Raw genomic sequence first — 21714 nt, forward strand, 5'->3', positions numbered from 1 at the left:
TTTCGGGGGGTTGTTGGTCTATTAAAGTAACTGGGGAACAATAGGAAGGAAGGGTGCTACTGGTAAGATAAGAAACTAAAGACAAAAGCCCCCATTCTTAAGTGCTTTAACCTCCTGAATCACACCGTCACACACACACACACGTTGATTTCATTTGAGCAAAAACATTTGGAGTTCATAGCGGGAGGGGCACACTTACGCGCCAGAGGGGCCAATTTGATTCACTCCGTTCCCCAGCCAGCTAGCGGTTCCTATAAGAATATCTGTTGAGCCACCGTTAAGTTTTGGACATAAAAAAAGGTATTTCCGTTGCAGCGATGCCACACAAAAAGAGAAGCCATGCCCATGGCCATCATAAAAAGTCACCGGAGGTGAGTTTTCCTTCTAAATAGTTGGCATAGAGTTTTTCATTAAAATGTTTAAATGAATTAACCTCGGTCAAAAGCTGGCCACAACTGTGCAATCGACCAAACAATGGTCCAACGTTTGGATGCAGGAATGTCCAATGTTTTGAGTTTTGCCTCAATTGGCATCCTCTTATAGATCGTAGCCAGGTACATATCTCTAATAGCTAACTTTGAGAAACGATAAGCTGATATCCTTATGGAAAAGAGTATAGGCTACTATATTGCAACAGTAATTGTTTTGTCTGAGGCGTTTGCATTACGCACCAATTGCGCAATCCCCCCCCGTCAACCCCAAACATGAATTGTGGTTTTGGATGATAGGCTATAAATGCATATCAGCCGTCGATTGTCAGTGGGTTATGCGGAAACGATATACTCGTCTGGCAAACTTAACTAAAAAGAGAATTAGCTATATGCCGTGAAATGCAAACCTAGCAGTCTCTTGACATCACCACAGCCGCGCTATATAGACACTTCGTTTAGGGTATGATAATGATCCGTCGGCTCCACTGAAACATTGTTTGAACATACGGGACGGGAGTGGCCCTCTGGAACGCATGAGAAATAATTATGCTTTAAAGGTACACGGGAGACAGGCTAGACTAGAGGCTACACACATTTAGACAAGAGGTATCCGTAGACAATAGACGATTCTTCTCATCGTCACAGTTTCCACCATGGCGTATGCTGCATATTGGATCAGCCTTGTGAGTATATGATTATAAGCCACCGATTTCTCCAACTGCTGTATTAAAATAGCGATGTGTCTGAGTAAATCCATGTCCATTCTAGGAAGCATTATTGTAGTAGGGACTTCGACTTAAATAGTTCTACAAACAGCCTTTCCAACTTCTGTCATGGTAAAGTTGTGTTGACGTATTAGTTTACAATAAGTTGTAGAATCAACAAGAAGCCTATTGATATGAAATTAATGACTTATGTTCTGAACCATTAAAACAAGGGTTGGACCAGCATTTCTTGGCAGGTTTGGCAGGTTAGAGCATTATTTTGTAGGGCGTGTGACTGTTTAAACATTAGACATGATAAAATACACATTCAGCTCCTGGCACAATTGCCTGGACTTTTACAGATGCAGATTTAGAGAGGCATTATGGTTGGTCAGCCTATCACCTTTAACTCTTATTTGAATACAACTGTTAGATATCCAAATATGGTCTTTATGTCCACCCTCTGAACGTCTCCTGTGTGCAAGTACAAGTAGAGACTGAATCATTTGTTACCTCTTCACTTACATATCTCATAAAGTTGTTTGGCACATATGTGATCATTTGTAAAAACCCAATATGGCAGTTCCATCTGAATTTTGATGGAACTTTTTACAGTATCATAAGCTGGTTGTTATAACCCGCTATTACAGGTTAATGTCACTCTTCTAATATAATAAAATGGAGCATAACTTAATTGCCTTCAGAACATTATAGGCGTTACGGCAAGTTAGGGACTTTACTGTAACATCCAAACCAACATTAGTGACCTTTCAGACAGTGGGTGCAGATGACCACTTCCTTACAAGACCCAGGTGGTTGTCTGTGGACCTACGGCCTTCAAAGGGTGCAGTTAGTTATTGGAGCACACGCACACTCAATTGTCTTGACTACATGTGATTTGTTCAACATTAACATTGTATATTTGTGTGTGTGTGTGTGCGTGTGTGTGTGTGCGTGTGTGTGCGTGTGTCTTTTGCAGCAGAGAACAGGTCCTAGTACCACACTTGGAGAGAAGCAGGTGGATGACAGGTCTTATGATACTGGAGCTGCTGCAGCCTCTAAGGCTCAGGTAAGACACTTCTAAACAACGTCCACATCTTGGTGCGGATACACTTGACAGTTACCTCTGTTAGTGCAGAGGTGGGGCACTCAGCTACACTAATGGGATGAATAACTGACGTAGAACTGAGGACCTGTGTTTGCTCCGAGTCAACGGCTAGACTTTTGTCTGTGCCACAGCTGACGTTCCCTTTGGGGAAAAATAAAGTTACACGATACTATTCTATCCTATTCTGTTCTACTTTAACTCTGTAGACTTTGTTGCCCTCTGGTGGGGTAAAGAGGCATGTACTTAGTCACATGAATGAGTGGGAGAACATGTGGGCATGCAGGCTGGTAATTTCACCACACACTTGACTGGATCCATTTGTTTATCCATATCAGTGATCTGGTTTCACAAGGCTCTCTGGGACTTTGTTTGTTTGGTTGCAACTTTTGTAAAAGTTGGAAGTCTAAAACCACTATTACATCTAACAGGCATTTTTTCACCATTTTAGGTTGTGATTTGGCTTCCTTCCATTTTCTTATGAAGCAGACCTCATCAGAGTTTAAAGATTAGTTATCTATTATAGTTGACATCAATCTATTCCTGGTCACGGTTTAATAAAGGAGACGGGAAAAAGGAATGAACTTGCCCATGATTGTTTAGAAACATCTATATTCATTGATAAGGGACTTCTGAGGGGACTTCTGAGGCAGCGTTTGGCTGTGGTTCCAAGTCTGGTGACATGAGAAGTACAGTGGAGGCTGCTGAGGGGAGGGCGGCTCATAATAATGACGTCCTCCCCTCAACAGCCTCGGCTGGAGCAGTAAGGGACTGTGATGAATGACGTATCTAAATATAGTGATGAGCTTCACTCCCCTTCTTTGAGTAGTCCAGTTACACAGACAGACACAAACAGTCCAGGCCAAAGGAACACAGCCCAGTACTCTGAGACAATTAAACCAGGGAGGAATTAAATTACCCCCCCCCCCCCACCCCCCACCCCCCACACACACACACACAGTATGCATGCATGTTGAACCCAAATGCACATACTTACACACATGCACAACATTCAAACATTTGTGCATACCAATTCGCTTCAGAGGGAGGTGGTAAACTCTCTCTTTGCTTCAAAAGGTTTTCTTGAAGTTACTGACTTAATTTAAATTGAATGTTTATGTTACATGCACATATTAGCAAGTGTTCCAGTGTGTCTAGGTTCCAGTGTGTCTTCCCAAGATGCAACAGCTGGTTTTACAGGCTTGGTGAGCTGACACAACACATCTCTGAAGGTGTTTTTAGAAGAATGAGTGTGCTTGATGATTATGCGTGGATAAGACAAGTCTGGAATGTGTGTTTGTGCGCCTCAGTGCCTATCTATACACTGTAATGCTCCGGGTGGCGTGGGGTCAGACGCAGGAGACAGAGAGTGCAAGGCTGTGCTCTTTTATTAATAATGGCCTCAAACACGGGGAAATGAGAAAGGTACAACTGAAATAAGTATGATTCTCAATCAGACACAACTAATGACACCTGCCTCTGATTGAGAACCATACCAGGCTGAAACATAGAAATCTGCAAATCATAGAAAATCAAACATAGACTGCCCACCTCAACTCACGCCCTGACCATACTAAATAATGTATACAAAACAAAGGAAATAAAGGTCAGAACGTGACATGCACAGAGTGTACAAAACATAGACTGAACAGGTTAATCTGGGTGAAAGCTATGATCCCATATTGATGTTACTTGTTAAATCCACTTCAATCAGTGTAGATGAAGAGGAGGAGGCAAGTTAAAGAATATTTTTTAAGCCTTGAGACATGGAATGTGAATGTGTGCCATTCAAAGGGTGAATGTGCAAGACAAAATATTTAAGTGCCTTCAAACGGGCTATGGTAGTAGGTGCCAGGCGCACAGGTTTGAGTCTCAAGAACTGCAACGGTTTTCAGACTCAACAGTTTCCTGTGTGTATCAAGAATGATCCACCATCCAAAGGACATCCAGCCAACTTGACACAACTGTGGGAAGCATTGGAGTGAACATGGGCCAGCATCCCTGTGGAAAGCTTTCGACACCTTGTAGAGACCATGCCCCGACAAATTTAGGCTGTTCTGATGGCAAAGGGAGGTGCAACTCAATATTAGGAAGATGTTCCTAATGTTTTGTACATTCAATGTATATATGTAGGCGATGCGTGTGTACACATGTGCTTTGATGTGTGTTCGCATGTTTTCAACTGTGAAAAAGTCAGGTCGAAGTTCGTCCAGGTCCCCAGGACTTTGGGAGATGCTTTTAAAACCCGCCACTAGGGGCAACGGTGAGCACTATTACAATCAAGTATCCTTGTGGCTTGCTAGGACGTTGGGGATGGGGATGGCGGCTGGGTGTAAGCAGCAAGCTCTGACTTTGAGGTTTTCAATCCAAATATGTATATAAACCCTGGAATGCTGATGCTATCCATTGGCCAATGAGAGGCTTTAAAGCCACCAGACTGCCATATTGGCACTCCCCAAAAAGAGCAGTCCTACATAGGAATTAATGGAATTTTACAGCATTTAAATTAAATGTTTCAAGGAAGAAATGACAGGTATCTAAGTATATTTTAGTGTAGTGGGGCCAGCGACATTAGAACTTTCCAAAATATATTTTCTTATGTTTAGCTCACATAATATAATAAAACAAATATGAATGAAGGTGTCTGTAATAGAATAAATGTGGCAAAAATGAATGTAGACATTAATAAATGTAATTCTAAAATATCAAAAAAAAAATTAAAAAATTACAACGGTGGGGGAGTGCCAAGATGGAGGCGCGGTGGCTTCAAAACAGCTAGCTTTTCTATGGAGAGAAGTTTTGAAGTTGAGGACTTCTCTTGACTGACTCGCCATCTCAAGATGATCTGCTAATTCAGTTCTATGTGTAGGCTAAACCCCAGTGGTGGAAAAGGTACATCATTTTCATAAGCAAAATGACTCAAGTGAAAGTCTACTTTAGTAAAAGTCAAAAAGTATTTGGTTTTATTTATACTTAAGTATCAAAAGTAAGTGTAATTGCTAAAATATACTTAAGTATCAAAAGTAAAAGTGCAAATCACTTCAAATTCCTTATATGAAGCAAACCAGGTGTCATTTTCTTGTTTTTTAAATTTACTGATAGCCAGGGGCACACTCCAACACTCAGACATAATTTACAAACATAATTTACAAACAAAGCATTTGTGTTTAGTGCGTCCACAAGATCAGAGGCAGTAGAGATGACTAGGGATGTTTTCTTGATAATTGTGTGATTTTGATCCTTTTCTTGTCCTGCTATGCATTCAAAATGTAATGAGAACTTTTGGGTGTCAGGGAAAATGTAGGGTTAGGGTTAAGAGTAAAAAGTAGATTATTTTCTTTCGGAAGGTAGTGAAGTAAAAGTAAATATTGCCAAAAATATAAATAGTAAAGTACAGATACCCCAAAAAACTACTTAGGTAGTACTTTAAAGTATTTTTACTTAAGTACTTACACCACTGCTAAAGCCTGCGCTGATCTTATGTTTAGCCAACCTTACAGCAGCTAGCTAGTTAGCATAGCTTGAGGATAGCTAGCTACAGCTGGCTAGTCTATCTAGCTAACTGATATTTCTCTGACGAATCACAGTTATGCCAAGATAACAAGAAGTACCAGTGTCTGGAATGTATTTCATGAAACACTCGTTCTACAACACCTTGCTACAAAAGTAGCTTGCGGATTTAAGTTTTTATCAGGTCATGTAAAGACACATTACCGTGAAACCGATATCATCAACTGTGAGTTGAATGGCCAGTCTTCAGTGAGCTCAGCTGTCAACACAATATTCTATAACTGGCTAGTCTCGTCTCCTTATGTCCGCTGATAGATATTTCCTGTGGGTGTGTTTGTGTTACAAAAACAATTCTGCAGTAAATAGGCTATCATATTGATTTGCTTATAAAGACAGTATGCCTACTCTAGCAAATGAAAATAAGTTGTGTGTAGAGTACAACCACAGATAAAACAAAGAGCATGCAAATATTTGGTACAACTTCTGCTGCCCCAGAACTAACATTGCATTCTATTCTAGTCTAAGGATTTGGATGTCTAACCACACACTAACATGCACAGCCCTTCTGGGTGAGGTATTCAAGTCTCCAGTGGGTGATGAAGTCCCTTTCCATCTATGTAATGTGTTACAGATTGTGGTCAGGTGCAGTCAGGTGGTGGCTGGAGGGTTGGAGGGCATGACTCTCCATCCTGGATATGACAAAGTTTGCCTCAACCCATGGGTCCAGCAGGCAGAGTTCAATAATTACAGGCAGATGTGAGTTGCAGGAAGATGGCATTTTTCTCATACCACTCTGTGGCTACTCAACAAGCTTCCTCCAGGAGGAATTTGTCAGGAGCCTACAGAGTAATATGAGAAGAGTGCTATTTCTGAACTTATATACAATGCCTTCAGTAAGTGTTCACACCCCTTAACATATTCTACATTTTGTTGTGTTACAGCTTGAATTCAAAATGGATTAAATATAAAAATTCAAACCCATTTACACACAATACCCCATAATGACAAAGTTAATGTTTTGTTGTTGTTGAAATACAGTAGTATCTAGTGTACATAAGTATTCACACCCCTGAGTCAATTCATGTTAGAATCACCTTTAGCAGTGATTTGGGCATTCTGACGCAGTACTTTTCATTGTAAACATAAATATTGGGCACAGGAAGAACAGAGGATTCCCCTTTATTGCATTTGAACCACCAGCCAATGTGATCACAACACACCAGAGAAGCTCTCGCCCTTCAAACTTCCCCACCAGTTCTCTGTGTGAACGCTGTAGCTTATTTTATATCCAGCAAGCAAGGCGCTTCTTTCCTTGCATATATATATATATATATATATATATTTTTTTTTTAATTGCTCAAAATATGTGACCACTACAGTGCCTTCAGAAAGTATTCATACTCCTTGAGTTGTTCCACATTTTGTTGTTACAGCTACACACAATACCCCATAATGGCAAAGTAATATTTTTTTGTGAATATATATATATTTTAAATACAGAAATATCTAATGAACATAAGTATTCACACTCCCGAGTCAATACATGCTAGAATGACCATTGGCAGTGATTACAGCTGTGAGTCTTTCTGGATAAGTCTCTCAAGAGCTTTGCACACCTGGATTGTACAATATTTGCCATTTACAAGTCTTGCCATAGATTTTCAAGCCGATTTCAGTCAAAGCTGTAACTAGAATACTCAGGAACATTCAATGTCGTTTTTGGTAAGCAATTCCAGTGTGTATTTGGCCTTGTGTTTTAGGTTATTGTCGTGCTGAAAGGTGAATTTGTCTCCCAGTGTCTGTCCAGCAGACTGAACCAGGTGTTTGGCTGTGCTCGATTCCTTTTATTTGTACCCTAAAATAAACATACCCATAACATGCAGCCACCACCATGCTTGAAAACACGAAGAGTGGTACTCAGTGATGTGTTTGTTATGTTGGATTCGCCCCCAAAATAACACTTTGTATTCAGGACATTAAGTTAATTTATTTGCCACATTTGTTTTTGCAGTTTTACTTTAGTGCTTTATTGCAAACAGGATGCATGTTTTGGAATGTTTTTATTCTGTACAGGCTTCCTTCTTTTCACGCTGTCATTTAGGTTAGTACTGTGGAGTAACTCCAATGTTGTTCATCCATCCTCAGTTTTCTCCTATCACAGCCATTAAACTCTGTAACTATTTTAAAGTCACCATTGGCCTCATGGTGAAATCCCTGAGCAATTTCCTTCCTCTCCAGCAACTGAGTTAGGAAGGATGCCTGTATCATTGTAGTGACTGGGTGTATTGATACACTATCCAAAGTCTAATTAATAACTTCACCATTCTCAAAGGTACTTTTTCTACCAATAGGTGCCCTTCTTCACGAGGCATTGGGAAACCTCCCTGGTCTTTGTGGTTGACTCTGTTTGAAATTCACTATTCGACTGAGGGACCTTACTGATAATTGTACGTGTGGGGTACAGAGATGAGGTAGTCATTAAAAAAATCCCTCCATACCCACAATCCCTCAACCATTCAATTCAACAATAACAAACAACAAAATAATGCTGAGTGCAAGATCTCTGCCAGTTCATACATCTGTATCAACCTGTCTTTTAGTCAGGGGACTCCATGACAAACCATCTCTCTTGTCCTCCATCTGTAGAAAAACAAGGTAGAGTTGATACACACGGCACTGATTACATCAATGGTTGTTAGGTGAATTCCAGGACAGACAAGTGATAGTATTTTGACCTATGACCAGATCAAATGTGACCAACCCGAAGTAGGACTGGTGCCTGGTCACATAATGCCTCAGCCTTCTGCTCCTGACAGAAACAAGGATCTCTCTGGTAAGAAGGAGGGCGGGTGTGTATGCCTTATGATTAATGAGACGTGGTGTGATCATAACAACATACAGGAACTCAAGTCCTTTTGTTCACCTGACTTAAAATTCCTCACAATCAAATGCCGACCGCATTATCTACCAAGAGAATTCTCTTCGATCATAATCACAGTCGTATATTCCCCCCCAAGCAGACACATCGACGGCCCTGAAAGAACTTCATTCGACTCTATGTAAACTGGAAACCACATATCCTGAGGCTGCATTTTTTGTAGCTGGGGATTTTAACAAGGCTAATCTGAAAACAAGGCTCCCTAAATTCTATCAGCATATCGATTGCGCAGTCTGGGCTGGCAAAACCCTGGATCATTGTTATTCTAACTTCCGCAACGCATATAAGGCCCTCCCCCTCCCTCCTTTCGGAAAAGCTGACCACGATTCCATTTTATTGCCTCCAGCCTATTGACAGAAACTAAAACAGGAAGCACCCGCGCTCAGGTCTGTTCAACGCTGGTCCGACCAATCGGATTCCATGCTCCAAGATTGCTTTGATCACGTGTACTGGGATATGTTCCGCATAATGTCAAACAACAACATTGATGAATATGCTGATTCGGTGAGCGAGTTAATTAGCAAGTGCATCGGTGATGTTGTACCCACAGCGTTTATTAAAACATTCCCCAACCAGAAACCGTGGATTGATGGCAGCATTCGCGCAAAACTGAAAGCACGAACCACTGCTTTTAATCACGCCAAGGTGACCGGAAACATGACAGAATACAAACAGTGTAGCTATTCCCTCCGCAAGGCAATCAAACAAGCTAAGCGTCAGTATAGAGACAAAGTGGAGTCGCAATTCAACAGCTCAGACTTGAGAGGTATGTGGCAGGATCTACAGTCAATTACGGACTACAAAAGAAAAAACAGTGCCATCGCGGACCAGGATGTCTTGCTCCCAGACAGACTAAACAACTTCTTTGCATGCTTTGAGGACAATACAGTGCCACTGACACAGCCCGCTACCAAAATCGGTGGGCTCTCCTTCACTACAGCCAACATGAGTAAAACATTTAAACGTGTTAACCCTCGCAAGGCTGCAGGCCCAGACGGCATCCCCGGCCACATCCTCAGAGCATTGCTCAGACCAGCTGGCTGGTGTGTTTATGAACATATTCAATCAATTCTTATCCCAGTCTGCTGTTCCCACATGCTTCAAGAGGGCCACCCTTGTTCTTGTTCCCAAGGAAGATAAGGTAACTGAGCTAAATGACTACCGCCCTGTAGCACTCACTTCCGTCATCATGAAGTGCTTTGAGAGACTAGTCAAGGACCATATCACCTCCACCCTACCTGACACCCTAGACCCACTCCAATTTGCTTACTGCCCCAATAGGTCCACAGACGATGCAATCGCAATCACACTGCACACTGCCCTAACCCATCTGGACAAGAGGAATACCTATGTAAGAATGCTGTTCATCGATTACAGCTCAGCATTTAACACCATAGTACCCACCAAACTCGTCATTAAGCTCGAGACCCTGGGTCTTGACAACGCCCTGTGCAACTGGGTCCTGGACTTCCTGACAGGCCGCCCCCAGGTGGTGAGGGTAGGTAACAACATCTCCACCCCGCTGATCCCCAACACTGGGGCCCCACAAGGGTGCGTTCTCAGCCCTCTCCTGTACTCCCTGTTCATCCACGACTGCGTGGCCATGCACGCCTCCAACTCAATCATCAAGTTTGCAGACGACACTACAGTGGTAGGCTTGATTACCAACAACAACGAGACGGCCTACAGGGAGAAGGTGAGGGCCCTCGGAGTGTGGTGTCAGGAAAATAACCTCACACTCAATGTCAACAAAACAAAGGAGATGATTGTGGACTTCAGGAAACAGCAGGGGGAGCAGCCCCCTATCCACATTGATGGGACAGTAGTGGAGAGGGTGGAAAGTTAAGTTCCTCGGCGTACACATCATGGACAAACTGAAATGGTCCACCCACACAAACAGCGTGGTGAAGAAGGTGCAGCAGCGCCTCTCCAACCTCAGGAGGCTGAAGAAATTCGGCTTGTCACCAAAAACACTCGAGAGCATCCTGTCAGGCTGTATCACTGCCTGGTATGGCAACTGCCGAGGGTAGTGAGGTCTGCACAACGCATCACCGGGTGCAAACTACCTGCCCTCCAGGACACCTACACCACCCGATGTCACAGGAAGGCCAAAAAGACAATCAAGGACAACAACCAGCCAGAGCCACTGCTTGTTCACCCTGCTATCATCCAGAAGGTGAGGTCAGTACAGGTGCATCAAAGCGGGGACCGAGAGAAGCTGTTTTTCAGTCTATCTCAAGGCCATCAGACTGTTAAACAGCCATCACTAACATTGAGTGGCTGCTGCCAACATACTGACTCAACTCTAGCCACTTTAATAATGGAAAAATTGAAGTAATAAATGTATCACTAGCCACTTTAAACAATGCCACTTTATATAATGTTTACATACCCTACATTTCTCATATGTATATACTGTACTCTATACCATCTACTGCATCTTGCCTTTGTCATTCGGCCATCACTCATTCATATATTTTTATGTACATATTCTTATTCATTCCTTTACACTTGTGTGTATAAGGTAGTTGTTGGGAAATTGTTAGGTTAGATTACTCCTTGGTTACTATTGCATTGTCGGAACTAGAAGCATAAGCATTTCGCTACACTCGCATTAACTTCTGCTAACCATGTGTATGTGATAAATAAAATTTGATTTGATATGGTAGGCGGGTTCCCACAACACTGCTGAACAACAAATCCAACAGGTTTGTAAGTAGCCTGTGAATTAAATTAAATAAACATACAGTATAGCGAGAAAATTACATTTTCTAAAGTGTGGAAGTAATCATACTATAACGACCCTGGGTTTATAAGCGCGGATATTGACTCTGCCGCTCGAGCATGCTTTTGGGGCACAGTCGATAGCACGCTGGACTTCGGGCTGGAAGGTCGAGGGTTCGAGACCTGCTCCCTGCCTGTTTCATTACAATACTAATAGAGTGACTGTATGTACAGAATAGATTCAGGCCAGTGACGCTGATGTTCAAAACAACTGGGAACTTGGAAAAAACTAGCTACGAATGGAAAAAATCTTTTGAACAGTCATCCAACTCGGAAACCCAAGTTGGAAACTCGGCATCTTTCTAGAGCTCCGACTTTCCGACCCGAAGATCACTGATATCATGATTTGATCTTGTTTTTTTCAGAGTTCCCAGTTGTCTTGAATGCATCATATGCAACCAGCTGTGTAGCGTTATGTTGCTGAATGCATGCTGACACATATTTGTAGCATGTTAGCTAAAAATACTGGTACTCATGCTAGACAAGTACCATTCTTCATTTATTTTTGCCCTAAAAAATACACAATCGACTTTAATCAGAACAGGCATGTTGTTTTAGCACTAGTAGCACTATTCTCATAAAAGTTGCTAGCTACCTAACTTGCAAACCCTGGTTAGTTATCAATATCTTTGTCTGAGTTTAAATGAATTGGCTAGCCTGCTAACATTAGCTAGCAGGGATCTTCTTAGCTAGCCAGTTTGAGATGAAACATTATCGATTGCAAGCTGGCTAACGTTACATTCAATCAAACCTAAACGTCAGGTGCAATGTTAGCTATGCAAATCTTCCTCTCTTTGACATTACATCACATTACACATTAGGGAGGGGCTACTAGTATGTATTTAGTTAGTTAAAGCACAGTATCATAGCTAGCTAGCTAGCTACTCACCACACACCAGTTACAGCCATCATGTCGTGCGTTTGTTTTATGTAATCCATTCCTTGCCATCTTATGCAATATTGTTGATGCTGTAGAAGTTTGTACCAACTTTATGGAAGCCTATTTTCACTCCAATGCCGAGCAATTGGGCGTACGTTGTAGACTTAACAACACGTCTATAACACACGTGTCCTTCGTTGGACACTGTGTTATCTAACCTCCAGATGAGATTCAATACCATACAACTCTCCTTCCGTGGCCTCCAACTGCTCTTAAATGCAAGTAAAACTAAATGCATGCTCTTTAACCGATCGCTGCCCTTACCTGCCTGCCCATCCAGCATCACTAGTCTGGACGGTTCTGACTTAGAATATGTGGACAACTACAAATACCTAGGTGTCTGGTTAGACTGTAAACACTCCTTCCAGACTCACATTAAACATCTCCAATCCAGAATTAAATCTAGAATCGGCTTCCTATTTCGCAACAAAGCATCCTTCACTCATGCTGCAAAACATATCCTCGTAAAACTGACCATCCTACTGATCCTCGGCGATGTCATTTACAAAAAAGCCTCCAACACTCTACTCAACAAATTGGATGCAGTCTATCACATTGCCATCCGTTTTGTCACCAAAGCCCCATATACTACCCACCACTGCGACCTGTATGTTCTCGTTGTCTGGCCCTCGCTTCATTCTCGTCGCCAAACCCACTGGCTCCAGGTCATCTACAAGTCTCTGCTAGGTAAAGTCCCGCCTTATCTCAGCTCACTGGTCATCATAGCAGAACCCACCCGTAAGACACGCTCCAGCAGGTATATCTCACTGGTCACCCCCAAAGCCAATTCTTCCTTTGGCCGCCTTTCCTTCCAGTTCTCTGCTGCCAATGACTGGAACGAACTGCAAGAATCTCTGAAGTTGGAGGCTCTTTACCTCCCTCACTAGCTTTAAGCACCAGCTGTCAGAGCACCTCACAGATCATTGCACCTCTACATAGCTCATCTGTAAATAGCCCATCCAATCTTCCTCATCCCCATACTGTATTTATTTATTTATCTTGCTCCTTTGCACCCCAATATCTCAACCTGCACATTTATCTTCTGTACATCCTACCATTCGAGTGTTTAATTGCTATATTGTAATTACTTTGCCACAATGGCCTATTTATTGCCTTACCTCTCTTATCCTACCTCATTTGCACATACTGTATGTAGATTTTTCTACTGTATTATTGATTGTATGTTTGTTCCATGTGTAACTCTGTGTTGTTGTATGTGTCGAATTGCTATGCTTTATCTTGGCCAGGCAAAGGATAACTTGTTCTCAACTAGCCTACCTGGTTAAATAAAGGTGAAATAAAAAAACAAAGCAGCTGGGGGTGCAGACCACACCCTGTTGTCTCTGGGCAATAATTGGCATCATTGGCAAAAGTGGGCATGTAAGTAATTCATACCCGACCCATCCATACCTGTACACACACTTACTTCCAAATCTCATTTTGAATGAGACTTTATGACCAAACTTATCCTATTTACACTTTGTAGTCAATTTTGACTCTGTAATGAATGTTTCTGAATCATATCAATGCTACATAGGCCGTTTATAACCAGAGAAGTTGGTTCTAGGAGGCCGTTTCCCTTTAACCCTATCCCAAACCATAACCCCTACCTTAACCATTCAGAATGAATACCTAAACTTAACCGTCGAGCTGTTTCTGTTTTAACCCTACCCCAAACCTTAACCCTAACCCGAACCATTCTGAATTAATTCCTAAACTTAACCGTCGAGCTGTTTCTGTTTTAACTCTATCCCAAACCTTAACCCTTACCCGAACCATTCGGGAATTAATCCAAATGTAATTTTACATGTATCCTCCTGGCCCATGTCGAATACTGAAGTCAAACTGTGAGATCTTGTTGGGAAAAGTACAGTAAGCACTGAGTAGTGAGGCCACATTTCAATGCAACTGGTGGCAGAAGTGAGATCTGCCATAGCAACAGATGCCTCCAGGTTCCCCCTACTGGTAGGGAGGAACATCTTCACAACACAGAAGTTACATTATTGACCAACCACTAAGTTCTAAAATGGTCACTGGGATTTACATTTCTGAAATTGACTTTAACTTTCCCATGTAAAGTTATACGATTATGTCTGATCAGTGTTTGATACAACACTGACATATATTGCATTTTTTAAAATCCATCTGTCTTTCTCATCTTAGGTGTCCTGGCCTACCTCTATGTGTTTACATATCTATTGCCTGAGCTATGCACTGAAGCTGTGTGTCACTGCTTGGTTGGTTCAATATCATATTGCAAGTGCCAATAAAGTTTTCACAATCTCAGTCATGTGGTCATACCCTTTTTCTTACTCAGTGTCATAAGGTATATGGTGCAATGGGAGTGGTGTGAGGGTGCCGGTTGGCCATGGTCTCACATGGTCAGTATTAGAACTACCCCTAGAAGTCTAATACTGGGACTATCCCTAGTAGTTCTAATACTGGGACAACCCCTAGTAGTTCTAATATTGGGACCACCCCTAGTAGTTCTAATACTGGGACTACCCCTAGTAGTTCTAATACTGGGACCACCCCTAGTAGTTCTAATACTGGGACCATCCCTAGTAGTTCTAATACTGGGACTACCCCTAGTAGTTCTAATACTGGGACTACCCCTAGTAGTTCTAATACTGGGACCACCCCTAGTAGTTCTAATACTGGGACTACCCCTAGTAGTTCTAATACTGGGACCACCCCTAGTAGTTCTAATACTGGGACCACCCCTAGTAGTTCTAATACTGGGACTACCCCTAGTAGTTCTAATACTGGGACTACCCCTAGTAGTTCTAATACTGGGACCACCCCTAGTAGTTCTAATACTGGGACCACCCCTAGTAGTTCTAATACTGGGACCACCCCTAGTAGTTCTAATACTGGGACCACCCCTAGTAGTTCTAATACTGGGACCACCCCTAGTAGTTCTAATACTGGGACTACCCCTAGTAGTTCTAATGCTGGGACCACCCCTAGTAGTTCTAATACTGGGACCACCCCTAGTAGTTCTAATGCTGGGACCACCCCTAGTAGTTCTAATACTGGGACCACCCCTAGTAGTTCTAATACTGGGACCACCCCTAGTAGTTCTAATATTGGGACCACCCCGAGTAGTTCTAATACTGGGACCACCCCTAGTAGTTCTAATATTGGGACCACCCCAAGTAGTTCTAATACTGGGACCACCCCTAGTAGTTCTAATACTGGGACCACCCCTAGTAGTTCTAATACTGGGACCACCCCTAGTAGTTCTAATACTGGGACCACCCCTAGTAGTTCTAATACTGGGACCACCCCTAGTAGTTCTAATACTGGGACCACCCCTAGTAGTTCTAATACTGGGACCACCCCGAGTAGTTCTAATACTGGGACCACCCCTAGTAGTTCTAATACTGGGACCACCCCTAGTAGTTCTAATACTGGGGGGACCAAGGACACAGCTCAACCCTTTGGCCACAGACTGATTTGTCACAATGACTCACTCAAGACTGCATTGTCATCCCACCCCGCCTAATGATTACCTCAAGGGACACAGGGTATTGTTATTTGACTTATACTCTAGTTTTTAGGGAACGATACTGAATCCTGCACATGCAACACCTGCATGCAAGGCAGGAGAACATTTACATGTGTTACTAACTTGTTTGCATTCCCTTTATCTACAGTCCACTCAAAAGCACAAGGTAGATTTGTAAGGTCCAAAAGTTAGATATCTTAACCAATGCTAATCATTGCTGGACCATGGACCAACATCATGTTGCTGACCTACAAACTATTGGAGTTTTGTGAGTAGGTGTCACATCGACAACTCACATCAGAGTAAAGTTGTTTGTTCAAGACAAATTAGTCATTTAATTTTTTATTTAATTTTTTATTTAACCTTTTATTTAACTAGACAAGTTGGTTAAGAACAAATTGTTATTTACAATGACTGCCTGCACCGGACATACTGTATCTGGACGACGCTGGGCCAATTGTGCGCCGCCCTGTGGGACTCCCAATCACGGCCGGTTGTGATACAGCCTGGATGTATCACAAGGCAATTTGCCACAGATCTTTGCACACCTAAGAACTAGTAATAGCTTATATTGCAATTTCTCACTGGCTAAGTGCATTATTCATTTTGATTCTCCCCCTGATTTCATTGCTAGTCTTCCAACAGTGGAATGCTAGCCTCTTCCAGTAGCCAATAAGAACTGGTGGTTACGGTAACACAGTCAAGAAAGTTGAGGTTGAACTTGGCCACACTTGGCAGTGAAAATTGATAGAAACAGAACTCCTGCCCCTCCCTCCTCCTCCTCCACATAAGGAGCTTGTCATGTTGTTTGCACAACTTATCTCTTATTGCTTAGTGATTGTGTGAGCTGTACTCCATGTGGAAGAGGGTGTGTACTTTTCCTCTGTGGTTAAGAGTGTGCACTGTATATTGTAGATTTATACACGGAGTACACCAAACATTAGGAACACCTTCCTAATATTGAGTTGAACCCCCCTTTTGCCCTCAGAACAGACTCAATTCATCGGAGCATGTACTCTTCAAGTTGTTGAAAGCGTTCCACAGGGATGCTGGCCTATGTTGACTCCAATGCTTCCCACAGTTGTGTTGGCTGGATGTCCTTTGGGTGGTGGACCATTCTTGATACACACAGGAAACTGTTGAGCGTGACAAACCCAGCAGCATTGCAGTTCTTGACACAAACCAGTGCGCCTGGCACCTACTACCTTACCCCGTTCAAAGGCACTTAAATCTTTTGTCTTGCCAATTCACTCTCCGATTGGCATACCTACACAATCCATGTCTCAATTGTCCATGTCTATCCATGTCTAACCTGTATCGTCCCCTTCATCTACACAGATTGAAGTGCATTTATCAAGTTCCTTTTCTGCCAGTGCATTTTAACACTGTGTGTGCGTGCATTATGCACATTTGTGTGTTGGGATGTGTTCATGTATGTACAGTGGGGCAAAAAAGTATTTAGTCAGCCACCAATTGTGCAAGTTCTCCCACTTAAAAAGATGAGAGAGGCCTGTAATTTTCATCATAGGTACACTTCAACTATGACAGACAAAATGAGAAGAAAAAAATCCAGAAAATCACATTGTAGGATTTTTAATTCATTTATTTGCAAATTATGGTGGAAAATAAGTATTTGGTCACCTACAAACATGCAAGATTTCTGATTCTCACAGACCTGTAACTTCTTCTTTAAGAGGCTCCTCTGTCCTCCACTTGTTATCAGTATAAAAGACACCTGTCCACAACCTCAAACAGTCACACTCCAAACTCCACTATGGCCAAGACCAAAGAGCTGTCAAAGGACACCAGAAACAAAATTGTAGACCTGCACCAGGCTGGGAAGACTGAATCTGCAATAGGTAAGCAGTTTGGTTTGAAGAAATCAACTGAGGGAGCAATTATTAGGAAATGGAAGACATACAAGACCACTGATAATCTCCCACGATCTCACCCCGTGGGGTCAAAATTATCACAAGAACGGTGAGCAAAAATCCCAGAACCACACGGGGGGACTAGGGAATGACCTGCAGAGAGCTGGGACTAAAGTAACAAAGCCTACCATCAGTAGCACACTACGCCGCCAGGGACTCAAATCCTGCAGTGCCAGACGTGTCCCCCTGCTTAAACCAGTACATGTCCAGGCCCGTCTGAAGTTTGCTAGAGAGCATGTGGATGATCCAGAAGAAGATTGGGAGAATGTCATATGGTCAGATGAAACCAAAATATAACTTTTTGGTAAAAACTCAACTCATCGTGTTTGGAGGACAAAGAATGCTGAGTTTCATCCAAAGAACACCATACCTACTGTGAAGCATGGGGGTGGAAACATGTTTTTCTGCAAAGGGACCAGGACGACTGATCCGTGTAAAGGAAAGAATGAATGGGGCCATGTATCGTGAGATTTTGAGTGAAAACCTCCTTCCATCAGCAAGGGCATTGAAGATGAAACGTGGCTGGGTCTTTCAGCATGACAATGATCCCAAACACACCGCCCGGGCAACGAAGGAGTGGCTTCGTAAGAAGCATTTCAAGGTCCTGGAGTGGCCTAGCCAGTCTTCAGATCTCAACCCCATAGAAAATCTTTGGAGGGAGTTGAAAGTCCGTGTTGCCCAGCAACAGCCCCAAAACATCACTGCTCTAGAGGAGATCTGCATGGAGGAATGGGCCAAAATACTAGCAACAGTGTGTGAAAACCTTGTGAAAACGTTTGACCTCTGTCATTGCCAACAAAGGGTATATAACAAAGTATTGAGATAAACTTTTGTTATTGACCAAATACTTATTTTCCACCATAATTTGCAAATAAATTCATTAAAAATCCTACAATGTGATTTTCTGGATTTTTTTCTTCTCATTTTGTCTGTCATAGTTGAAGTGTACCTATGATGAAAATGACAGGCCTCTCTCATCTTTTAAGTGGGAGAACTTGCACAATTGGTGGCTGACTAAATACTTTTTTGCCCCACTGTATATTTGTGTCTGATTTATTGGTGTGTGTGTGTGTGTGTGTGTGTGTGTGTGTGTGTGTGTGTGTGTGTGTGCGGTCATAATTGTGTGGGTCCGTGGCCACTTCCCTGAGAAGTGACTCAGATGTGGCCTCTTGTCAGGTGGTGTCACTCCAGTATCACTGTCCTTCCCTTTATAGCCCAGGGTGCCAGGCTGTACCGACTGCAGACCTGGGTTCAAATACTATTTGCTATCTTTCAAATACTCTTAATTCTACCTGAGTGTCAGATGTGCAGGGTTTGCAGTCTTGGACTTTTCTATTGGTTCATTGTTAAGCAAGCAAGCTCAAACGAGCACAGAAAAAATATATGAAGTTGAAGCGTTTCATTCCAAAACGTGATACATCCATTTTCAGAAATGTTGGTAAATTGACATTAATTAAAAACACATCTTGTGAAATGTATATTATTTGTTCATCTTATCAATACATGGACTAGTGAAGAGAGACGTGATTTTGTTAGAAATATTTTGCAGGGCAATTTTATTTTTGAGACAAATAATCATGTTCATTTGTGGCTAAACGTCCTATATCCGCCCCCAAACAACAGAACCCCAGTAGAAAACGTCTCCCAATTGTTTTCTTAAACAGTTACATGTAATAAAGTGTCGATATTAAAATAATCCATTTATTTTAACTATATTGTGCAAATAGCCTATCACAAAGCCGATTGATTGTATCCTGAGGGTGAACAGTGTAACTTATAAAATGCGTGTTTTCTTTTTGGACATGTAAGAAACTTTTGGAAAAATGTTATTTTTTATTTATTTTTTTTTTTTATTTCACCTTTATTTAACCAGGTAGGCTAGTTGAGAACAAGTTCTCATTTACAACTGCGACCTGGCCAAGATAAAGCATAGCAGTGTGAACAGACAACACAGAGTTACACATGGAGTAAACAATTAACAAGTCAATAACACAGTAGAAAAAAAATGGGCAGTCTATATACAATGTGTGCAAAAGGCATGAGGAGGTAGGCGAATAATACAATTTTGCAGATTAACACTGGAGTGATAAATGATCAGATGGTCATGTATAGGTAGAGATATTGGTGTGCAAAAGAGCAGAAAAGTAAATAAATAACAAATAAAAAAACAGTATAAAAACAGTATGGGAATGAGGTAGGTGAAAATGGGTGGGCTATTTACCAATAGACTATGTACAGCTGCAGCGATCGGTTAGCTGCTCGGATAGCTGATGTTTGAAGTTGGTGAGGGAGATAAAAGTCTCCAACTTCAGCGATTTTTGCAGTTCGTTCCAGTCACAGGCAGCAGAGTACTGGAACGAAAGGCGGCCAAATGAGGTGTTGGCTTTAGGGATGATCAGTGAGATACACCTGCTGGAGCGCGTGCTACGGATGGGTGTTGCCATCGTGACCAGTGAACTGAGATAAGGCGGAGCTTTACCTAGCATGGACTTGTAGATGACCTGGAGCCAGTGGGTCTGGCGACGAATATGTAGCGAGGGCCAGCCGACTAGAGCATACAAGTCGCAGTGGTGGGTGGTATAAGGTGCTTTGGTGACAAAACGGATGGCACTGTGATAGACTGCATCCAGTTTGCTGAGTAGAGTGTTGGAAGCCATTTTGTAGATGACATCGCCGAAGTCGAGGATCGGTAGGATAGTCAGTTTTACTAGGGTAAGCTTGGCGGCGTGAGTGAAGGAGGCTTTGTTGCGGAATAGAAAGCCGACTCTTGATTTGATTTTCGATTGGAGATGTTTGATGTGAGTCTGGAAGGAGAGTGTGCAGTCTAGCCAGACACCTAGGTACTTATAGATGTCCACATATTCAAGGTCGGAACCATCCAGGGTGGTGATGCTAGTCGGGCATGGTGTTTTACAGTTTTTTTCGTTAGTATAAATCAAGGGGAAAAAATTTTAAATGAAGGAATAGTAAGGACATTGGAAGTCTGTCGCAATTAATTTGCCAGTCAAGGATGGATTGATTCTTATTATCGGAGTGATACAAGCCCGCTGTTTGCAGCCTCCGTATGTTTGCAGGGTTTCGCATCGCTGGATCTTGGCTCTCTCCTTTTCATGACCTTTAGAACGTTTCCTCTTTCGGCCAACAGTAACAGGTATCACAGGCTCCAAACTGTCGAAGGAATGCATAATAATCAAAAGGTCCACGACACTCTAGAGTTCAAAGCAAACATAAATCTAGGTTGGCCAGCGTGACAGCTGTCTATCACCGCATCTGGCTGACGAAGCCAAAGGTTAACCTAAATTAATAGTTCCTAAATCTGGAAATAATATTTAGAGAAACCTAACTTAAAAGTGAACAGACAAATGTCATGGAAATGATTCGCTAAATGACTCATTTTTGGCGGTAGAGGCAAAAACCATATGGAACTCTCCATGCATCTGGACAGTGGATATAGCGAGAGCCAAATATTTAGAGAGTTGGGTCAACTTCTATATATATATTTTTTATGTTGTTCTAATTCTACACATTCAGTTACATAACTTAAAAAAAATATATATAATCAGACGTTGAATATGACCGCTGTCAGTTAACGTCGGCAAGAAAACGTCATTAAATGGTTGCCAGCAGCACAGTTACAGTCACCAACGCTCTAGATAACATGAAAACACTCTATCCATCTTTGCTGTGGCGAGGAAAAAGTGCTTGACTGTCATTATGCGGTCAGAACGCTCGGATCAACCATACTCGTTGGCGGGAGTGTCCAGTGAACGCTCTGAGAACTAAACGCTCTGAATTTATGAACGGACTATCTGAGCACACTCTGAATTTACTAACACCCAGAGTGCACACTGAGCGCACTC

At 42.2% G+C, this 21714-nt stretch overlaps 1 protein-coding gene across 16 annotated transcripts in view; it reads left to right on the forward strand.

Moving 5' to 3' along the window:
• Positions 1 to 213: 213 nt before the first annotated feature.
• LOC115142755 (calpastatin) overlaps positions 214 to 21714 on the forward strand; it is a 72108-nt gene continuing 50607 nt past the window's right edge. For 8 of the 16 annotated variants that reach the window (XM_029682438.2, XM_029682446.2, XM_029682444.2 and 5 more), the window contains exons 1-2: positions 215 to 371; positions 2115 to 2204. In XM_029682438.2, the coding sequence (XP_029538298.2) occupies positions 318 to 371; positions 2115 to 2204 (144 nt within the window). In that variant the 5' untranslated portion in view covers positions 215 to 317. Of the gene's footprint in view, positions 372 to 780; positions 1115 to 2114; positions 2205 to 21714 lie in introns of those variants that run through there. The other 8 variants (XM_029682458.2, XM_029682457.2, XM_029682462.2 and 5 more) reach the window with 4 other exon arrangements.

This window comes from Oncorhynchus nerka, linkage group LG15 (genome assembly GCF_034236695.1).
Source record: "Oncorhynchus nerka isolate Pitt River linkage group LG15, Oner_Uvic_2.0, whole genome shotgun sequence".
NCBI lineage: Eukaryota > Metazoa > Chordata > Actinopteri > Salmoniformes > Salmonidae > Oncorhynchus > Oncorhynchus nerka.